Consider the following 16531-nt stretch of genomic DNA (forward strand, 5'->3'; position numbering starts at 1 on the left):
GGGCAAAATCAGTCTTACAGGGAAACCAACTGAAGGATTACCAGAGCAGAGATAGCTTAAAAAAAAACAAATTTAATTAGAAATCTAAGTTTATGGCAGCAAAAAAATTCAAGTTAAAGGTATAATACAAAGTTTCAGTATATACAGAAACCATATGATAAGATAAAATTTTTAAGTTATGTGACTATGTCAATGTACATCAGTACAGTATACTGTGAAAATCAGAAAACATAACCCAGGACCGCAGTGGTCAAGAGGCCATTGCTAGCTGCAACATATTAACATGGACACAGCCAGGAATCCCTCCTTGGGGCTGTTGTTAATTTATTGAGGACTTGCAAACTTGAGATCAGTGTATTCTGCTTTTCAAATCTGTTCTGCCTAACTTTCTTCACCAAGCATAAGCTATGCAATTTGATAATAATTAGCACAAATAGTTCATGGTATTGTTAGCTTCTGCAATAATAAAAACAAATTTTGAGCATTACCTGAGTGAGTATTGGGAATTTTTTGTTGTTAAACAAAAAAGATGAAATGTATATTCAATGCAATTAAAAGATGTGTACTTTCTCTTTAAACAAATAAAAGACATTCAGATGTCATAAGTTGACATTTTTAAGCAGGCTGAATAAGATTTATGAATTTTATGATAGCTCAATACTGAAGAATGAAGTCAACAATTTGGCATTTTTTTTAATAATAAAAAGGAATGAGACAGATATTAACTGAAATCAATTGACTGGTTTGGAAATGTGAGAAAATGAAGTATCAGAATATACTATTGATAATAAATTGAATAAGAGGAAAAATGACTGTTAAAGACTTCCAAATTTATTAAAAAATTATTGAATATTTCAAAAACTTTTAACTGCTGATAATATTTTGATCCCTCAAAATGTTACCTATAGCACATCTTTGTGACCCTTCACATATGATTTAATCTATGATGAAAAAGGCTATTGGACTATTCGGGCCAAAGACAATTCGGCCCAATTTGGACCGAAAATAAGACAATTCGGCCCAGTTTTATAATACAACTGACAATAGTTTTAACAAGTATTTATTTTTAACATATATTTTGTCAATTCTTATATAATATGTTTTTACCGTATAGTTCAAAATCCTTGCATTAGGTAACTTAATTATTCATTCTCATTTTAATTAGTTTGTAAAATAGAATAGGTTGAGAATAAAATTTGAAACATTTGGTGAACTAGATAAATGTTTTCCGAAGTTATAATGGTTAGAAGCTTTCTGATATCTTTAGGAAAACCGTCCCAAATACAAATATTACTGTGGAGAAAGGACGTCTGATAAAAAGAAGTACAGTAGATTTTTGGGCCGAATTGTCTTATTTTCGGTCCAAGTTGGGCCGAATTGTCTTGGGCCGAATTGTCTTTAAGTCGATGAAAAAGTAACACTTTAATGAATGCTATAATAATCAAAATACACTACATCTTACTTACACCAACCTGTAGATATTGGTATTATTGACGACCTTGGATAAGGCCAGATTCTGTTAATTGCTGCTTAGAACATCTTACTTACACCAACCAGTAGATATTAGTACTATTGACGACCTTGGATAAGGCCAGATTCTGTTCATTGCTGCTTAGATTGGGAATTTGGGATAAGAATAATTACCAAACGTTGATATAATGTCAAATAAACTTCGAACCCCAAACTGGGATTACATAAGATAATGTCGAACTTAAAACTCCAAACTGTGACAATATCCCACTGTACAGTAATTGGCACCAATTACCAAAAATCTCAGATAATGTCACACTGTACACCTCAAACTGTGAGGACATCCCACTGTATGTAATTGGTATCAATTGGCATAAAATTTCAGATAATGTCACACTTTCAGCCCCTAACTCTGAGGATATCCCACTGTACAGTAATTGGCATCAATTACCAAAAATCTCAGATAATGTCACACTGTACACCCCAAACTGTGAGGATATCCCACTGTATGTAATTGGCATCAATTAGCATAAAATTTCAGATAATGTCTCACTTTCAACCCCAAACTGTGAGGACATCCCACTCTATGTAATTGGCATCAATTAGCAAAAAATCTCAGATAATGTCACACTTTCAACTCCTAACTCTGAGGATATCCCACTGTAAGTAATTGGCATTATGTCAATCAAACATTAATCCCCAAAAATGGTGAAGTTCTCAGCATTTAATTGTAACCATCAGCTAGTAATGATTTTTCTGGGCTGAAGCAAGGTACCATTCCCAATTCCGAAATTTAATATTTACCGAGTTTCGAAATTTCCCAATCAGAACTAATTATTTGTTAATTTATTCAATCAGATTAAGAATAATTTATTATGGCTAATCATCACACAAAAATTAAATGGTCGGACATGTCGTTAATTACCTTTAAATCTACAGTACTTTATCCTGTGTACGATCTTCTCTCACAAAATCATTGTCCAATATATCAAACAAAATGACACATTACTATGTTTTGCTGAGAGACTAATTTATATTCAACACAATTATCACGCACATTATTTTCACGAGATTAACAAGTGTAACTAATTTACCAACTTGAATTTTCGCTATATCATTAAGATCAATTAACACGTGACGATTACAATTAAAATTGACAAACATATATGAATTATTTTGTCGGAAAATCACATTTCTTCACACACGTTTCAAATATGAGTGACTACAGTTTTTACATTCAGACTAACTAATTAAATTAGTAATCTAAAGACAGACACGTACTGCAGAGAACACTGTGCGGAGGAGTCAGTATTTAAACTAAACACTTAAACTCACGGTAATGCTTCTATAAACCAGAATACGTGTTAGGACAAAATCATTGCAATAAACTGCTTTGAGGCTGAATTATCAGATACCAGATATAGAGGTGTCAATGTGTCGCTGAGAGATGATTACAAATAGCACCTGTTTAAATGTATTCACATTACCTCAACCGGTATTTGCAAACGGGCGGCACACTTCCTGCGTCTTTTCAGCATAAATCCACATCCCTCCACCGTAAAACTAGAATCCAATGTCGGGGATTCCTCTTCAGTTCTTTTTCTCTTCCGGGTTGCTGTCGTATTCATCTTTAAGTTTTGCGTCAACAAGCTCCAATTACCATATGGGTTATGTTACTCAAATTTTATTTCAAGTATGCCGCTACTATGCAAAAGCGACACCTACAGATAATAATAATAATAATGTTGAATCAAGGGAGGTAATATTCCTCTGTATCAACTTAGCTCCGCCCATTGTACGTTTGTCACTCTAATTGATTGCTGTTGGGGAAGATAATATGCAGTCAATTAATTGTATAAAAGGATCTAAATGCGAATCAAGTATGTGTGAACGAAATTCATCAGCAGAGTAAATAGTTTAGAAAAAGAATAGATTAAATGGTTGACACCAATTATACGACGTTATGTAATGCCGTCGAAGTACCTTAAAAACCAGAAGTACCTTTTACTGACAAGCAAAGGTTTCCTAATGTTTCAAAAGTTTATGATCGTAAATAATAACATTTTCATCGCCACATGCTTAAGTAAGAATGTTTATCATAAGCAGCACGTTCTAGTAATGTTCTGAACCAGGGCCGTGTGGAGGGGAAGAGGTCAAGGGTTTCCGGACCCCTCCCCCCGCTAAAAAATAAAAGTTCGCACACACAAATGTACAGTCGCTTGCCACTTAAAATTAAACCATAATTTTATTCTCGAGCATTTTTATTGCGTATTATGCAACACTACACCTGATTCGGCCCTGTCAGCAACTCGTACTGCAAAACTACAAAAAACATTGGTAAATCAAAAATTTTGTCAGCAATTATCCAGATCAGAATAAAATAAACTAAAATGGATACGATGACATCGTTCAAACCAGCACTGGGATGGGGGGGGGGGTATGAAAAAGACAATACTCTACTATGTTGATGTACATCAATATAACGTTTGAATAACTTGATGAAAAAAGAAGTAAGTGATTAATGATTTTATGCAAGTGTGTGTGTGTGTTTATATATATGCAAGAGTGTGTGTGTGTGTGTGTGTGTGTGTGTGTGTGATAATATCAACGTTTTCTATTATTTCTTCTTGTACCGTTGTTTGGTTGGTGCATTTATTGACTGTACGTGTACCAATTACTGAGTCTACAATATAATCTAATACAATCCAAGACATTTATTCTGTATTACAGGCCATTAGTACACAAAGCATACAATACAGCAATATATTACGTTGGAACGCAACAACTAGTAACATAACCGCATACATGTATTTGATTATAGAACATGTACAAAAAAATTCTCCTTGTGCAGGCATAATATAGAAATGTAACTACACTTTTCTTCGATTATGATTAAAAAAATTTTGTAATGATCTATTATTAAATTATCTTTCAAGTCAAATATTTATCTTAACTCCTAATGTGTGTTATATACACAAAAAGAAAATGGTGTTCATATTCTTTAATTCTTAAAATTATTTTTATATTATGACCAGAGTCTATTATATATATATACATATATATATATATATATATATATATATATATATATATATATATATATATATATATATATATATATATATATATATATATAAAACATGATTCAGCCTGTCTCTATCAATATAGTATACCTGGAATATTTAAATCCAAGAATTTAATTTACAAATTTCAACGGAAGCCTTATAGATTCAAACTTTTTCAGGATTTTAACAAAGATTTAAAACATATGTAATCTCTTTGCGTTTAACTCATAACTTCACCATGACATTTTCTTATAATAGAATTTGTAACTCTTTGTTGACATATCTTAAGGAACAAATTGATATCTCCAACCAATCTTAATCGATACAAAACCATAGCCACATGAATATAATGATTTCTTCCACTTTGTTGACTATGTAACAGGATTTGTTTGAACAAGACGTTTAAACATCAGAAAACAATTATAGGAATAACTGGTTTGATCACGTGAATTAAAGGCGCCAGAATTGAATGCAACGTGCATACTAGGACGCCAACTGCATACACATTATTAGCAATAGTGAAAGATTATGGTACCGTTTGACAAAACTTGTGTTGAACTTTTTACTCTTACGGTTAATTCTGAATATTCTAACGACTTAACCATAGTACAAAATAAGTTTGATCATACTATCAAAAGATTTATATATAAAAAATGAGGCAGTCACACTTGTTCTGATATCTACAAATACGTGAAATAGAGTTCAGAGCCCCGTAAGACAACGTTGTTTTGACTGTACTCGGTATGAATGTGGGAGTATAAACTAAACTCATATATTTATCCAAGTCATATTGAATTAATTGACCTCTAGAATAACAATTTGCTTTTTTTCTCTGCGTTCCATCATTCCTGGAGGCAATTATTTTTTGTTTTATCTATATTAGATTTCATGCCTCAGTTTTAGCAAAATTCATCTAAAAGATGTATAGGTTTATGCAATAAAATCACTGTTTCAGTGTAATGACAAATACATTCATTATGTGCCTGTTTATAACGATAACATAAGGACATTTAACTTTAGATATCTCATCACTACGATGATCAATCAACAAAGAAAAGAAAATGGAATTTAGTCAGATCATGTCTGGATTAAGGCAGAGTGGGGTGCGAGGCACTTAAGACGGGGGAGGTTCGTAAGATCCATAAATACAAATTGAAAGAAGACTTTAAACTGTCCTTTATATGTGTATTCTTATTGTATCTCTAATAATCTAAGTAACAGACGGTTTAGATCCATATATCGGTATTCATTAATTAATTATATTTATAAACATTAGTCTTGGAAGAGTAAAAGTGAGGTATATATTTTCGTCTTTCATCGTGAAAATAAGAACAAGATAGAAGACAGCGATATTCAGCCTCTATTTCTTGACACTGACAAAGTATTCATTAAACCACCTACCAGTTTCGACTGAAAACATATCAGTTGCAGTTCTAAACTCAATTAAATGTTTATGTATATTTTGGGGTAATGAGAAATATCTTTGTTCTAAATCTAAACTCGTTTTAAATAACTTGTAATTTAGTCCTTTAGATGACATATTTATCCTAGCTGCCCACATATTGATCTTTTACTCATTATTTTACCGATTTTGTTAGCCATGTAATGATACAAAACTTTGATTTATCCATACGTAGCTTAACCCAACATTACCTAATATAGATTTTACTTCATTTATTGTTATACGAATTATCACCAAAGTATCTGTGTAAGAGAGCATACAAACGATAAGACAATTTTTTCCCCCTAACCACTCAACACTTTAACCCAACAGTTTACCATGAAACTTTTAAGGTTGACGATTGAGAGAAAACGACCAAGTTCGCCGTGCTCAATATATGGAGGGTGCATTTTTTGACATTCAGTATACTTTCTAGGAAACGCCGATGAGTTGTTTCAACTATATCAGATTTCCCAAATCACCGAATATCACAAGCATATATCAAAATCGGTACAATGGTTTCATCGAACAGTTTTAATTGATAATCAATTGTCAAATCTAGACAGTGTATACTTTTTTTTTCCACCTTACCTGTTACCCTCAGCTACATTAGCATGCTGCATAGCTCAAATGAGTCATCAGTGGACATTTTGAAAGCATAGTGATAATAATATAGAGATAGTAGTAAGAATGCCATCACAATTATTGAAGAATGTTTTCTTTCAAATTTGTGTTCCATGTGAACTATATAAATGCTATATATACATGTCTAACTTCATTACCACTTAAATAATTATCAACGCCATAATTATTTAGAGAGAATACGTTTGCGATTTCATAATTTATTCACTTAAACTGGCAATAAACAGCAAGATGTAACGAGTAGTCTATATTACTTACACAAAATTAAAACATTAAATATATGAGAGGAACCATTATTGGTTCTACGTGTATTAACTACTCAATGACTGGACTAAGAATTACTCGTCCCGGTTACATCTACCATCAAGGACAAGATTTTACCATACTGTTAATAGTGACAATCACATACAGACAAAACTTGAGAAAAGATTTTATTTAATTGTAATGATTTCAGAGAGATTTCAAATATTAAACTAAATGAACTTAACTCAAATCTGAAACTCCGTGGTATCAAAATGTATTTAAACGTCACCGAATTATAAATTGAAAAAGATAAATCTTTGGTAACACTAATCATAATACCTCCTGGGTAATCATGTGTTATTTTCTTTTCTTGTTTGGAACTATTGTAGTTGAGTTGTTATTGTTGTCATCATTTCGTTGAAGCCTTCAGTAATAGCATTATACAAAGATAATGACGATGATTATGTACATTATTATAAATATATTTTATTTTAAATCATACTAATGAAATGCTCGTCTTGAATGGTTCAGCGAGATTTATTTCTACAAATTAACAATAATCTAATGCTGTTTCATCAAAGCAACATACTGTGCTAACAGCGTCAATATCGTTTAAAAAAAAAAAAAAAATCCCCTCAAGGCGCCCCTCTCCATCTGACTCAACTGCTGCAGCAGCTGTAGCTAACAAGCGCAACGCAAAGATTATCAATGTGAGTCAAAGACGAAGTAATCTGCTTGTTGTATTTAAGTATAGGACTCCTTAGCAGATATATGAAAATGTGAGGACTTTACAGGCAAAACTCTTGATCAAAGCGTAAGTACAACCTTGATAACATCTTGGTGAACTCACATTTAACAATGTACATATAGTTTCTAGTTGCTGCATTTTGCGTAAGATCTTAGTTTTAAGTTTGTTTTGCAATACGTCGTCTATATATATATATATCACATACTTTGAAACCTCACGGAGGGGGGCTTATCCCCTCGTGAGTGGTAAGTAATGAATATTAATAGTTCTGTTACCCAGAGACATTACAAAATATTATTGTGAAACAAGAAGTTTTAAAGCAAAAGGTGTTTGGCAAATTTCTTTAATGAGGATTGCCGTGTACTTCTCCCAGTAGGAAGAAATATCTCGCGCCTGCAACGTTGCAATATCTTGAACAACTATCTATATTGCACGCCGATCTAGATACAGTAGATTGTAAAATTGTCAGAGGGTGTCTATTCTATTGACTTTCGGGATCATATCGTGTCATAAACTTGTCAATTAATTCTTTTGTTATTGTGTCCCGGTTTCTCCAGAAACCACTTATCTAATAAGACACTATACCATTTCCTGTTTGCAGTCATGTGTAACGAATGGTGAGGTGTATGTTCGGGGAGGGGGGTGTCATAAAGAACCAAGACTGAACCAAGAGTGTTGTCAACACATTTGTCCATAAAACACGTTAGTTCAAATCTGGTTGATGTGAAAAGTACTGTAGTAGAAAAGCGCACTATCGTGACACACACACACACACACACACACACAAGAAAAATAAAGCACGTAGTAAAAATTAAGTAAATTAATAACAACATGTGTATCATGCTTGATTATACGAAGGCGCTATCCTATTCCACAACAAAATGATGGAGAATTTAAATTAAAAATAAATATGGATTCCTGATACGAAACTGAGACGAAACAGATGGAAGTATATCGTTTTTATTCGTAAGAATATATATTTTCTCACATAAGAATAAAATTTACATTTTAAATTGATTCTCAAAATTCACCATGCTGTATTATGCAATACATTCTGATGTTAAATTGTGAGAGGTTTAATGGATGTGTGTGTGTGTGTGTGTGTGTGTGTGCAGGATTTTTTTTTAAATGAACGTACCTAAAAATAGATATAGCATTTCCTACTTTTAGGCATACTTGGTGGTTTTGGTGACCAAAGTTTCATTTCCGATTAATGTAGTCATGTATACAATTTTAAATTTTAATTCTATTCGATCTTGTAATTATTTCCGCCAACCATTATCAATTAACGACACGGAGCGCAAATAAATGTCCAGAAGAAGTCCTTGGTTTGATTTCATTTCCAGATGCAAGTTTTATAGCTCCGTACTGCAGCAGTTTAACTAAATTTGAATGTGGTGGTGTATTGTTAAAATTAATAAATTAAATAAATAAATATTAGACTCTCCTGGTGAATTGTAGTCCGGGGTGGTTGTTGGTACCTTTTAATTTGTTGTAAGAAAAGAAAAAGGTGAAAATACATCGCGGAAAATATGACGAAGGACGTTCACCACTAATAAGATTCTGGACTAGAAGGAAAAGAAGACGAGAGGTAGAAGAAGACGAGAGGTAGAAGAAGACGAGAGGCAGAAGAAGACGAGAGGTAGAAGAAGACGAGAGGCAGAAGAAGACGAGAGGTAGAAGAAGACGAGAGGTAGAAGAAGACGAAGTATCTTTTCAACTTAAAAACTAATACAAAACAAAATAAGAATGACAAAAAGCAAACGCAGGAGACAATATATAGAAGCGTATACACCTGTGGATAAAAAAAAGCTAGAATAAAATGATTGGAATGTCCGTGTACCAATTATACTGGTACATACATGATAATAAGATATGAAGTAACAACAGGTTGGAATGAATAAATAATTGATTGCTGGAAAACAATAATCAAACACAGTAGCCAATCAACGCAACGGTATTGCTTTCGATAAAGAACAAATCAGACCCCATGAATACGTGATACGTGGCCGCTTAGATCATCTCTCTCTCTCTCAAAACACAAACACACACACTTGAATCACTTAGTTTCTTCAGTCTCCTCCGGTATATTTTCATATGCTACATATTCCATATACTATCTCTCTCCCCGTCTGTCTGTCTGTCTGATCCCTCTCTCTCTCTTTCTCTCTCTCTCTCTCACACACACTAACATCAGGAAGTATCTCTTATAGCCTACTGATTACTCCCTTTCTCATTGTCCTCCTGTCTAGTTTAATATGCTATATATTCCTTACACTATCATCCACCACAGCAACATGCCACTAGGCAAACACATCCACCCCACCACCACTACTACTACTACTACTGAAACTACATCATTTGGCTCATGCCGCAGCATTTCATTGTAAGTATTGAGATCTGCAAATCAAATATGTGATTTTTGCTACATGTTCAGTTCTACGAAAAAACTACGAAAGTAGTGAGGAAATTTCCCCACGTATGATTAGTTAAGGTAAGGGAACGTTAATATTGCGGAATTAAAAAAAAACTCAAAAAAGAAATGGGTGAGTTTAGTAAATTAATTTCACACAAAAAATCGAACTCATTTTGTGATGTAAAATTCGCTCCTTACAGCGAGAGACCTTTACTTAAATGTCACGTTACAAAGAGAATTGAACGAAAGGGGAAAGAAAAAGAAAAGAAATAATGAATGAATGAGAAACTGGAAATATTACGATGATGATGATGATGATGCAGCTGAGACTTGTGATAGGAATTTGTGAGATTTGTGATTGGAGGATGAATTAATCTCTGGATTAAGCATCATCGTTCTGTTTAACAATTATTAAAGTACAAAAGTTAATCCCTTGTCACCTTTTGTGGAAACGCATATTCTAGCGATTTTCTTATTTTAAGGAGCACACCCTCACCGACTCCCATCTTAATTTGTTCCTCTTCTATCTCCAGGATGGTTGTGGGGAATTATAATTTTTTACTTAATTTGGTAATATTTATCATGTAGGCATGCTCAAACGAAAAGTCAGATCCATAAATTTCTTCTTTTTTTGTTTCTTCGTTCTTTCCTAAAGTCTTTCTTTTATTTTTATTCTTTTTTTTTTAAAAGAGAGATGGATTTCCCAGAGCTGTGTTTGCTAGTCATTAGATATTTTTATTCCTAATTTCAACGAATGACTTTGAAGCTATTTATATTTAATTATAGGTATGAGTAATTAATTCAGTCAGCAGGTGTTCTTGATTCTATTCAGATTACATTGCAGTTCTCTAATGAATGCTCTTAGCGTCAGTGCTATCGATTCTCTTTTTCCATTGACAATGACTGGGTTTGATAAAAACGATAACTGAAACAACAAACAATGTGGGGTTTTGAAAGATTAAAAAAAAAAAATTTTTTTTAAAAATTATAAATAAATATTGGCTACAGTACCCAGCGAATAAAAAATATATGCGACCTGGCTGGAATTCCATGTCTGCCCTATTTTTGATGACATTAAGACAACAGTCATTGTCATCTGAAGGTTTCTTAAACGCGCAAATACTACAGATAAGTGTACCAAAAATTACGTAATGAACACACATTCACGAGACCGTAATTTCACACTGGCATAGGTTGTCCAGCTTCACTTTTGTATGACCCATCATAAAGCTCTTCTAAGCTGAAAATTGGCACTTTATACCATGCATCACAAAACACAACTCAAACAGCTAATACAAAGACCTATTCCATTTCAGATTACTAAAAACGTATATATTAAAATATCTTTGAAAAAATCATCGGTTAAGAAATTAGACGGTCTATTTTTCGAAACGAATCCAAGCTGCCATACAGTTTCATGAATACTGTACATTATGACGTTTGTTCCTTCAAATTGGCTGATCACTCTGTGTGAGAAATATCCCCCAAACGCCGAAGCAAGAAATGATCACTAAAAGTTAGCAAAGTTAAAAACGGAGACGTAAATACAAGTGACACCTATCCTCTTTTTATTACAATACTCTGCTGACCACGACAAGTTTCGATTTACCCCTTTATGCGACCAGAGATGTGTGGTAACTTTTAGAGTAATAAACAAATTGTGATGAAATATTCAGGGATCGTTTTAGTGTTCTTCTGATTTTTAAAATTTTTTTTACACCCGTGTGGTTCTTTTGGGGGTTTTCCCGGGTTTTTCCTCCACCACTTATACTGACCGCCATGTATAGCCTATCTTGTGATGATAAATGGCGTTAAACCCTAAAACAACAACAACAACTTACATAAAGCTAACAGTTATTGACTCCGAAAGTTACGTCGATGTCGCCTACCTAGTATTCCAAAGCCGACACATTCTGATTCTCTGACACAAGTATAGTCGTTTTCACAAACATAGTAAACTCATCCCAGTTCTCGTAAATCCAGCTTTCCCGGATTAGACATAAATATGTGGTGATGACAGCTTGGTTGAAAACAACAGTTGAACTATGATGAGCTCAATTAAATGAACAGTGGTAGTGGTAGTAGTAGATGTGGTGGTTGTTGTTGTAAAAATGTAGACATAGGTTGTAATAGTAGTAAATGTTCTTGTCGTCGCTGTTAGAAAAATGCAGACGTAAGTGAGTGGTACGAAAATCTTCGAAAAGTTGTTTGCCATCAAACTGAACAAAGTGTATGTAAAATTTCTGGAGCGGCTGGTTGGTTGAACATTGCTGCATTTCTCTTAGAAACTTTTCTCTTTTCTTATTTCGTTACCTATTGGAGAACACTAAATTCCACAGATTATACAGTATTTTGAATAACTCGTCTATACACACACTCACTTAACCCATGTGGAATGTTTAAAATTTGAATGTACTGGTCACTTCCTACTCGTATCGTCTTACAGTGTTGGTGTACGTCAAACATGGGTCAGCTGTAGATGACAAATTATGATGTTTTGTGACTCGACATCGATAATAATCATGTTAGTTATACCAAGACGAACTCTCAGGCATGTTTTGAAAGTTTCTGGTCTCATCGGAAGTTATTTGTCCACTGACACCTGTTTAAAAATGTAGTGTCCTTTCAGCCCGTTTTTGGTGACAGTGACCGTGCAAAGCAAATTCTTGATTATTAATTAGCTAATGTACGGACATTCGGGTTCTAAATATTGTAATGGAAAAATCACAGTGCATGTACTACCCACTTGACTAAACCTATACTGTATAAAACAATGAACGCGAAGAGATAAGGCCTGGGTAATAACATATAGACCATGTTTTCACAAACTGCAAAACTATACACAAATATTACTTGTACTAAATGTAATTCTACGGACTATTTTCCAATGTTCTTGATCCCTTCATCTATGATGTGTCCATTGACACCTGTGTATAATAAACGCAAGTGATTCAAATGGCAAAACACAGACTAGGTACTTTGTTCTGACCAGAGCTACGGATGTTTGTATTATTTTGAGAAAATACGAATTATTATGATATAAAATGCAATAACATTATTATAACATTATAACAAAAGAGCAATAACCGATTTACAGATAAAAAAATGGTATAGTCGCAAATCTTTATGTGTAAATAAAGCAGGATAAAGAAAATGACCTAAGATTTAAAACATACATTAGGGTCCTAATATTTGTCTTTCCCCACAGTTTTCAACAAATATTTATACCTGAACGTAAAAACTAGAAGGAAAACAGCATTTACGATTGTAATATCATCTTCACATAATTCTGGATGTTGATACACAATATTTACTTTATATATAAACTTACAAATCCCGCGTGAACTTAGTCTTTCGAATTTTCCTGTTAAATGTCGTATATTCAAGTGCGACTCCATTTTTAAAATTTTCTTAAACTTACTAAATTGTATTTAAGGCCCAGTGATTACATTGTACTTTCAGAATCTCGTGTCCCCATTTTTTAAAAAAAATATCAATTTTGTTCTGTTGTTTGAGTGTTATTCTCTCTCTCTCTCTCTCTTTTCTAACTTTTCTAACTCTCTCTTCTTATGTCTTGGTCAAACAGGCAAGAGAGCTTGCCAGGAGCTTCCCGTAGACCATTGGTTCTTACTGGGTTCTTCCTCCACCAGGTATACTGGTTGCCAGCCTGTCATTTGCTGTAAAATTGCGTTAAAACCAATGCAGCAACAACAAAAACAACAAATTGCTGTGTGTAGGCTTAGTCGTTTTTGTGTCATACTTCATTTGGCTATTTGTTAAGCCATGCAAGCATAAATGTCCGATAGTGTGTTGTTCACGACCACGCTAAGAATCGAGAGAGAGGGGTTTTTGGTTTCTCGCTAACCAAGTCTACAAAAATATTGCCATTCATTTCGGAATGATAGTTCCCCCACCCCACCCATCAGTGCTTAGGCGCCCGCATAAGTATTTTCTTTGGGATGTGGGACAAACATGTAATGGTCAGCTATGAAGCTTTACGGAGGGGGGGGGGGCAATACCCCTTCCCTTGCCCCTATGTGCGGGCGCCCATGCATCAATGCTTATTTTCTAAAAGACCCTAGTCACATCGAAGAAGAAAACATGTCTTCTTTCTCCCAGCAATGAGGACAATCAGCATTCTAGTAAGTCAGAACTTGCCGGCAACGATGCCAACGCATCTGCAACAATATTTGTACGAACCGGCAACGATACAAATGGCGGAATTAGGAACCTCAAAGAGGGTTCGCGATAAAGTTCTCTGATTTTTTTCAAACGAAGTCAATAATGACACTACCGTTAATATTCACACGAAATATGTATAAGATTTAAAATTTAACATTTAATCTTTCTTTTCATAAGAATGAATTCTTTAAGATTTCCACTAACACTGACCACCGTTTGACAATACCTCAATTTAATTTACCGTTTCAAAAGAAGAAAAGTCGCATTTCTGAAATTGGTACGAAACGTCCTTCTATGCCTGCTTTGTAGAAGCATTTGATTAAACATAATCATAGCAGTTTTCATAGAATTATATATATTGTAGTTAAACTGGCCACGGTTCTTGAAATAATTTCCGAAAATTTAAAATTCTTTTTTGAAACTGCAATTATTAATTGCAGTTTTGTAAAGTGTATTAGCTGAATTCCGTTTAATGTGGATATTACCAGCAGTACATTATTGTATTTACACCACAAAAACAAAGATATAACTGGGTCACTAACTCTTTCCATGATTTTGTTTCTCCATTTGTATCGTTGCCAGTGCATTGAAATAGCATTGTCGATGAGTAACAGTGTTAATGACGCGTATGGTTGACTTGTGAACGATGCGCTTTGAACGATACGCTAACCGTCGCTTAGGGGCACTTGACATAAAAAGATGGGAATCGATTGAGTCAAGCCGTATTTCTTTGTTATGATCAAACAAGTTTCGTCCAATACTCAATCGGTGAACCGTTTGCACGTTATTTTGTTTATATATTGGTTTTCATCAAATATTGCTCTTACTTCTCAGCAGTGCCATTTTTCTCTGCCAGTAAATTGCCGTCGTACAGGCAATGTTTTGTTTTTGATACTCAGATCGTAGTTTCTGAGAAACTATGCTGTTTAGATATGTTCTGGGTCTTTCAAGAGCCGTATAACATGTTTTGTTTTGCTAGGCCTACTATATCTGACTCGAAAGAGTCAAAGAAATTAACTTTTTCACCTGACTTTTACTCGACGTTAGCTATTTTCCCCTCATCTTTCAAGATTCCAGCCAATATAATCCGTGTATTCTACGTACATCGATTATATTTTTCACGACGGAATACCAAGAAAAGAAAGTTGCTTTGTGAATAGCTTTCTGTTGAAAATGTACACAGTAATTTCTCCTATGATCGGATCGGGGGTGGGGGTGGGGGTACTTTGCTGGCAGTCAATGTAGTTATGTTGTAACGTTTTATGGCACCTTGGTACACAAGTGGTTTTGAAGTGCCAACAGAAAAGATTAACCCCAAAATAAATAAAATTGGATTGCACATTTTGGAAGTAAATGGTTGCCACTTTGCAAAACAATGAGAAGTAGCTATGTATAATACTTGAGGTAGAACATACCATGTACAACCAATATATTACACAGTACTTGAAGTAATAGAACTTTGTAAATAAGTAATAATGTATATTGCCTCAGGTAGAGCATACCACGTACAACCAGTATGTTACACAGTAAGAGCAAGTATGGAAATGTGTTTAGGAATCCAAGAAAAACATTTTGATGAAAAATTCCAGTTAGTATTTCTCAATAAAATAGACTGAAAATACCTTTGCAATACCTATTATGCCTTGAATTGTTTTCATTTTTCCTGTTTGGATTGTATTTTCTGTTCTGTTATATACGATTACACTGTTGCCCTGCCTATTAATAAGACCTTTTTCACGTGCTTGAGTCTGGACAGTTTAGTGGGGAGCACATGCACCAGGACATTACTGCACAATGTGAACCTGAATGTCCTCGCAATGACAAAACAGGAATCATACAGTCTTAATAGCGGCCTTGCAAGGTCACTAATAACTTCCACTGAAGACTGTCTGCAGATAAATGTTACATAGGTGTCAGCGGACAACAGTTTCAAGGACCACACTCTTTTCACAGTTATGCCTGGTTTCTTTTTTTAAAATGATTTCTTGATGCCTCAGAACTTAAGCAAAAGTACCATATCGACACGCATTCATTCCTTTTTGACTCTATAAGATTTACAACGGGCATTGCGCTGTACAACATAGAACTTTATTAGTGAAGTATATGTCGATACATCCCCTCAAAGTATTCCGCATGCATCTCTATACACGTTCTTAGTCTGATTATCCAGTTATTAAATTCTGCTTTTGATTCACTTTTTAGCACTTTGTCCATACACTCCCAAATTGCACTGCTAGCAGCATGGCTACTGTCAAATCACCTCTCTTTAATGAAACTATGATAAAAGAAATCAGCCCAAAAATACGTGAGACTAAGTCAGGGCT

At 34.1% G+C, this 16531-nt stretch overlaps 2 protein-coding genes across 4 annotated transcripts in view; one reads left to right on the plus strand and one right to left on the minus strand.

The window, feature by feature from the left end:
* LOC149772505 (rhotekin-like) overlaps positions 1-3113 on the minus strand; it is a 75291-nt gene extending 72178 nt beyond the window's left edge. Inside the window, exon 1 of the mRNA XM_089947717.1 lies at positions 2958-3113. Within this exon, the coding sequence (XP_089803843.1) occupies positions 2958-3098 (141 nt within the window). The 5' untranslated portion in view covers positions 3099-3113. The remainder of the gene's footprint in view (positions 1-2957) is intronic.
* Positions 3114-7545: 4432 nt separating this feature from the next.
* LOC149772507 (uncharacterized) overlaps positions 7546-16531 on the plus strand; it is a 64756-nt gene continuing 55770 nt past the window's right edge. For all 3 annotated transcript variants that reach the window (XM_089947738.1, XM_089947739.1, XM_089947737.1), the window contains exon 1: positions 7546-7675. The gene's annotated coding sequence lies outside the window, so the exon portion shown is untranslated. The remainder of the gene's footprint in view (positions 7676-16531) is intronic.

This window comes from Sinohyriopsis cumingii, unplaced genomic scaffold, assembly GCF_028554795.1.
Source record: "Sinohyriopsis cumingii isolate HCF-2022 unplaced genomic scaffold, ASM2855479v2 utg001437l, whole genome shotgun sequence".
Taxonomy (NCBI): Eukaryota; Metazoa; Mollusca; class Bivalvia; order Unionida; family Unionidae; genus Sinohyriopsis; species Sinohyriopsis cumingii.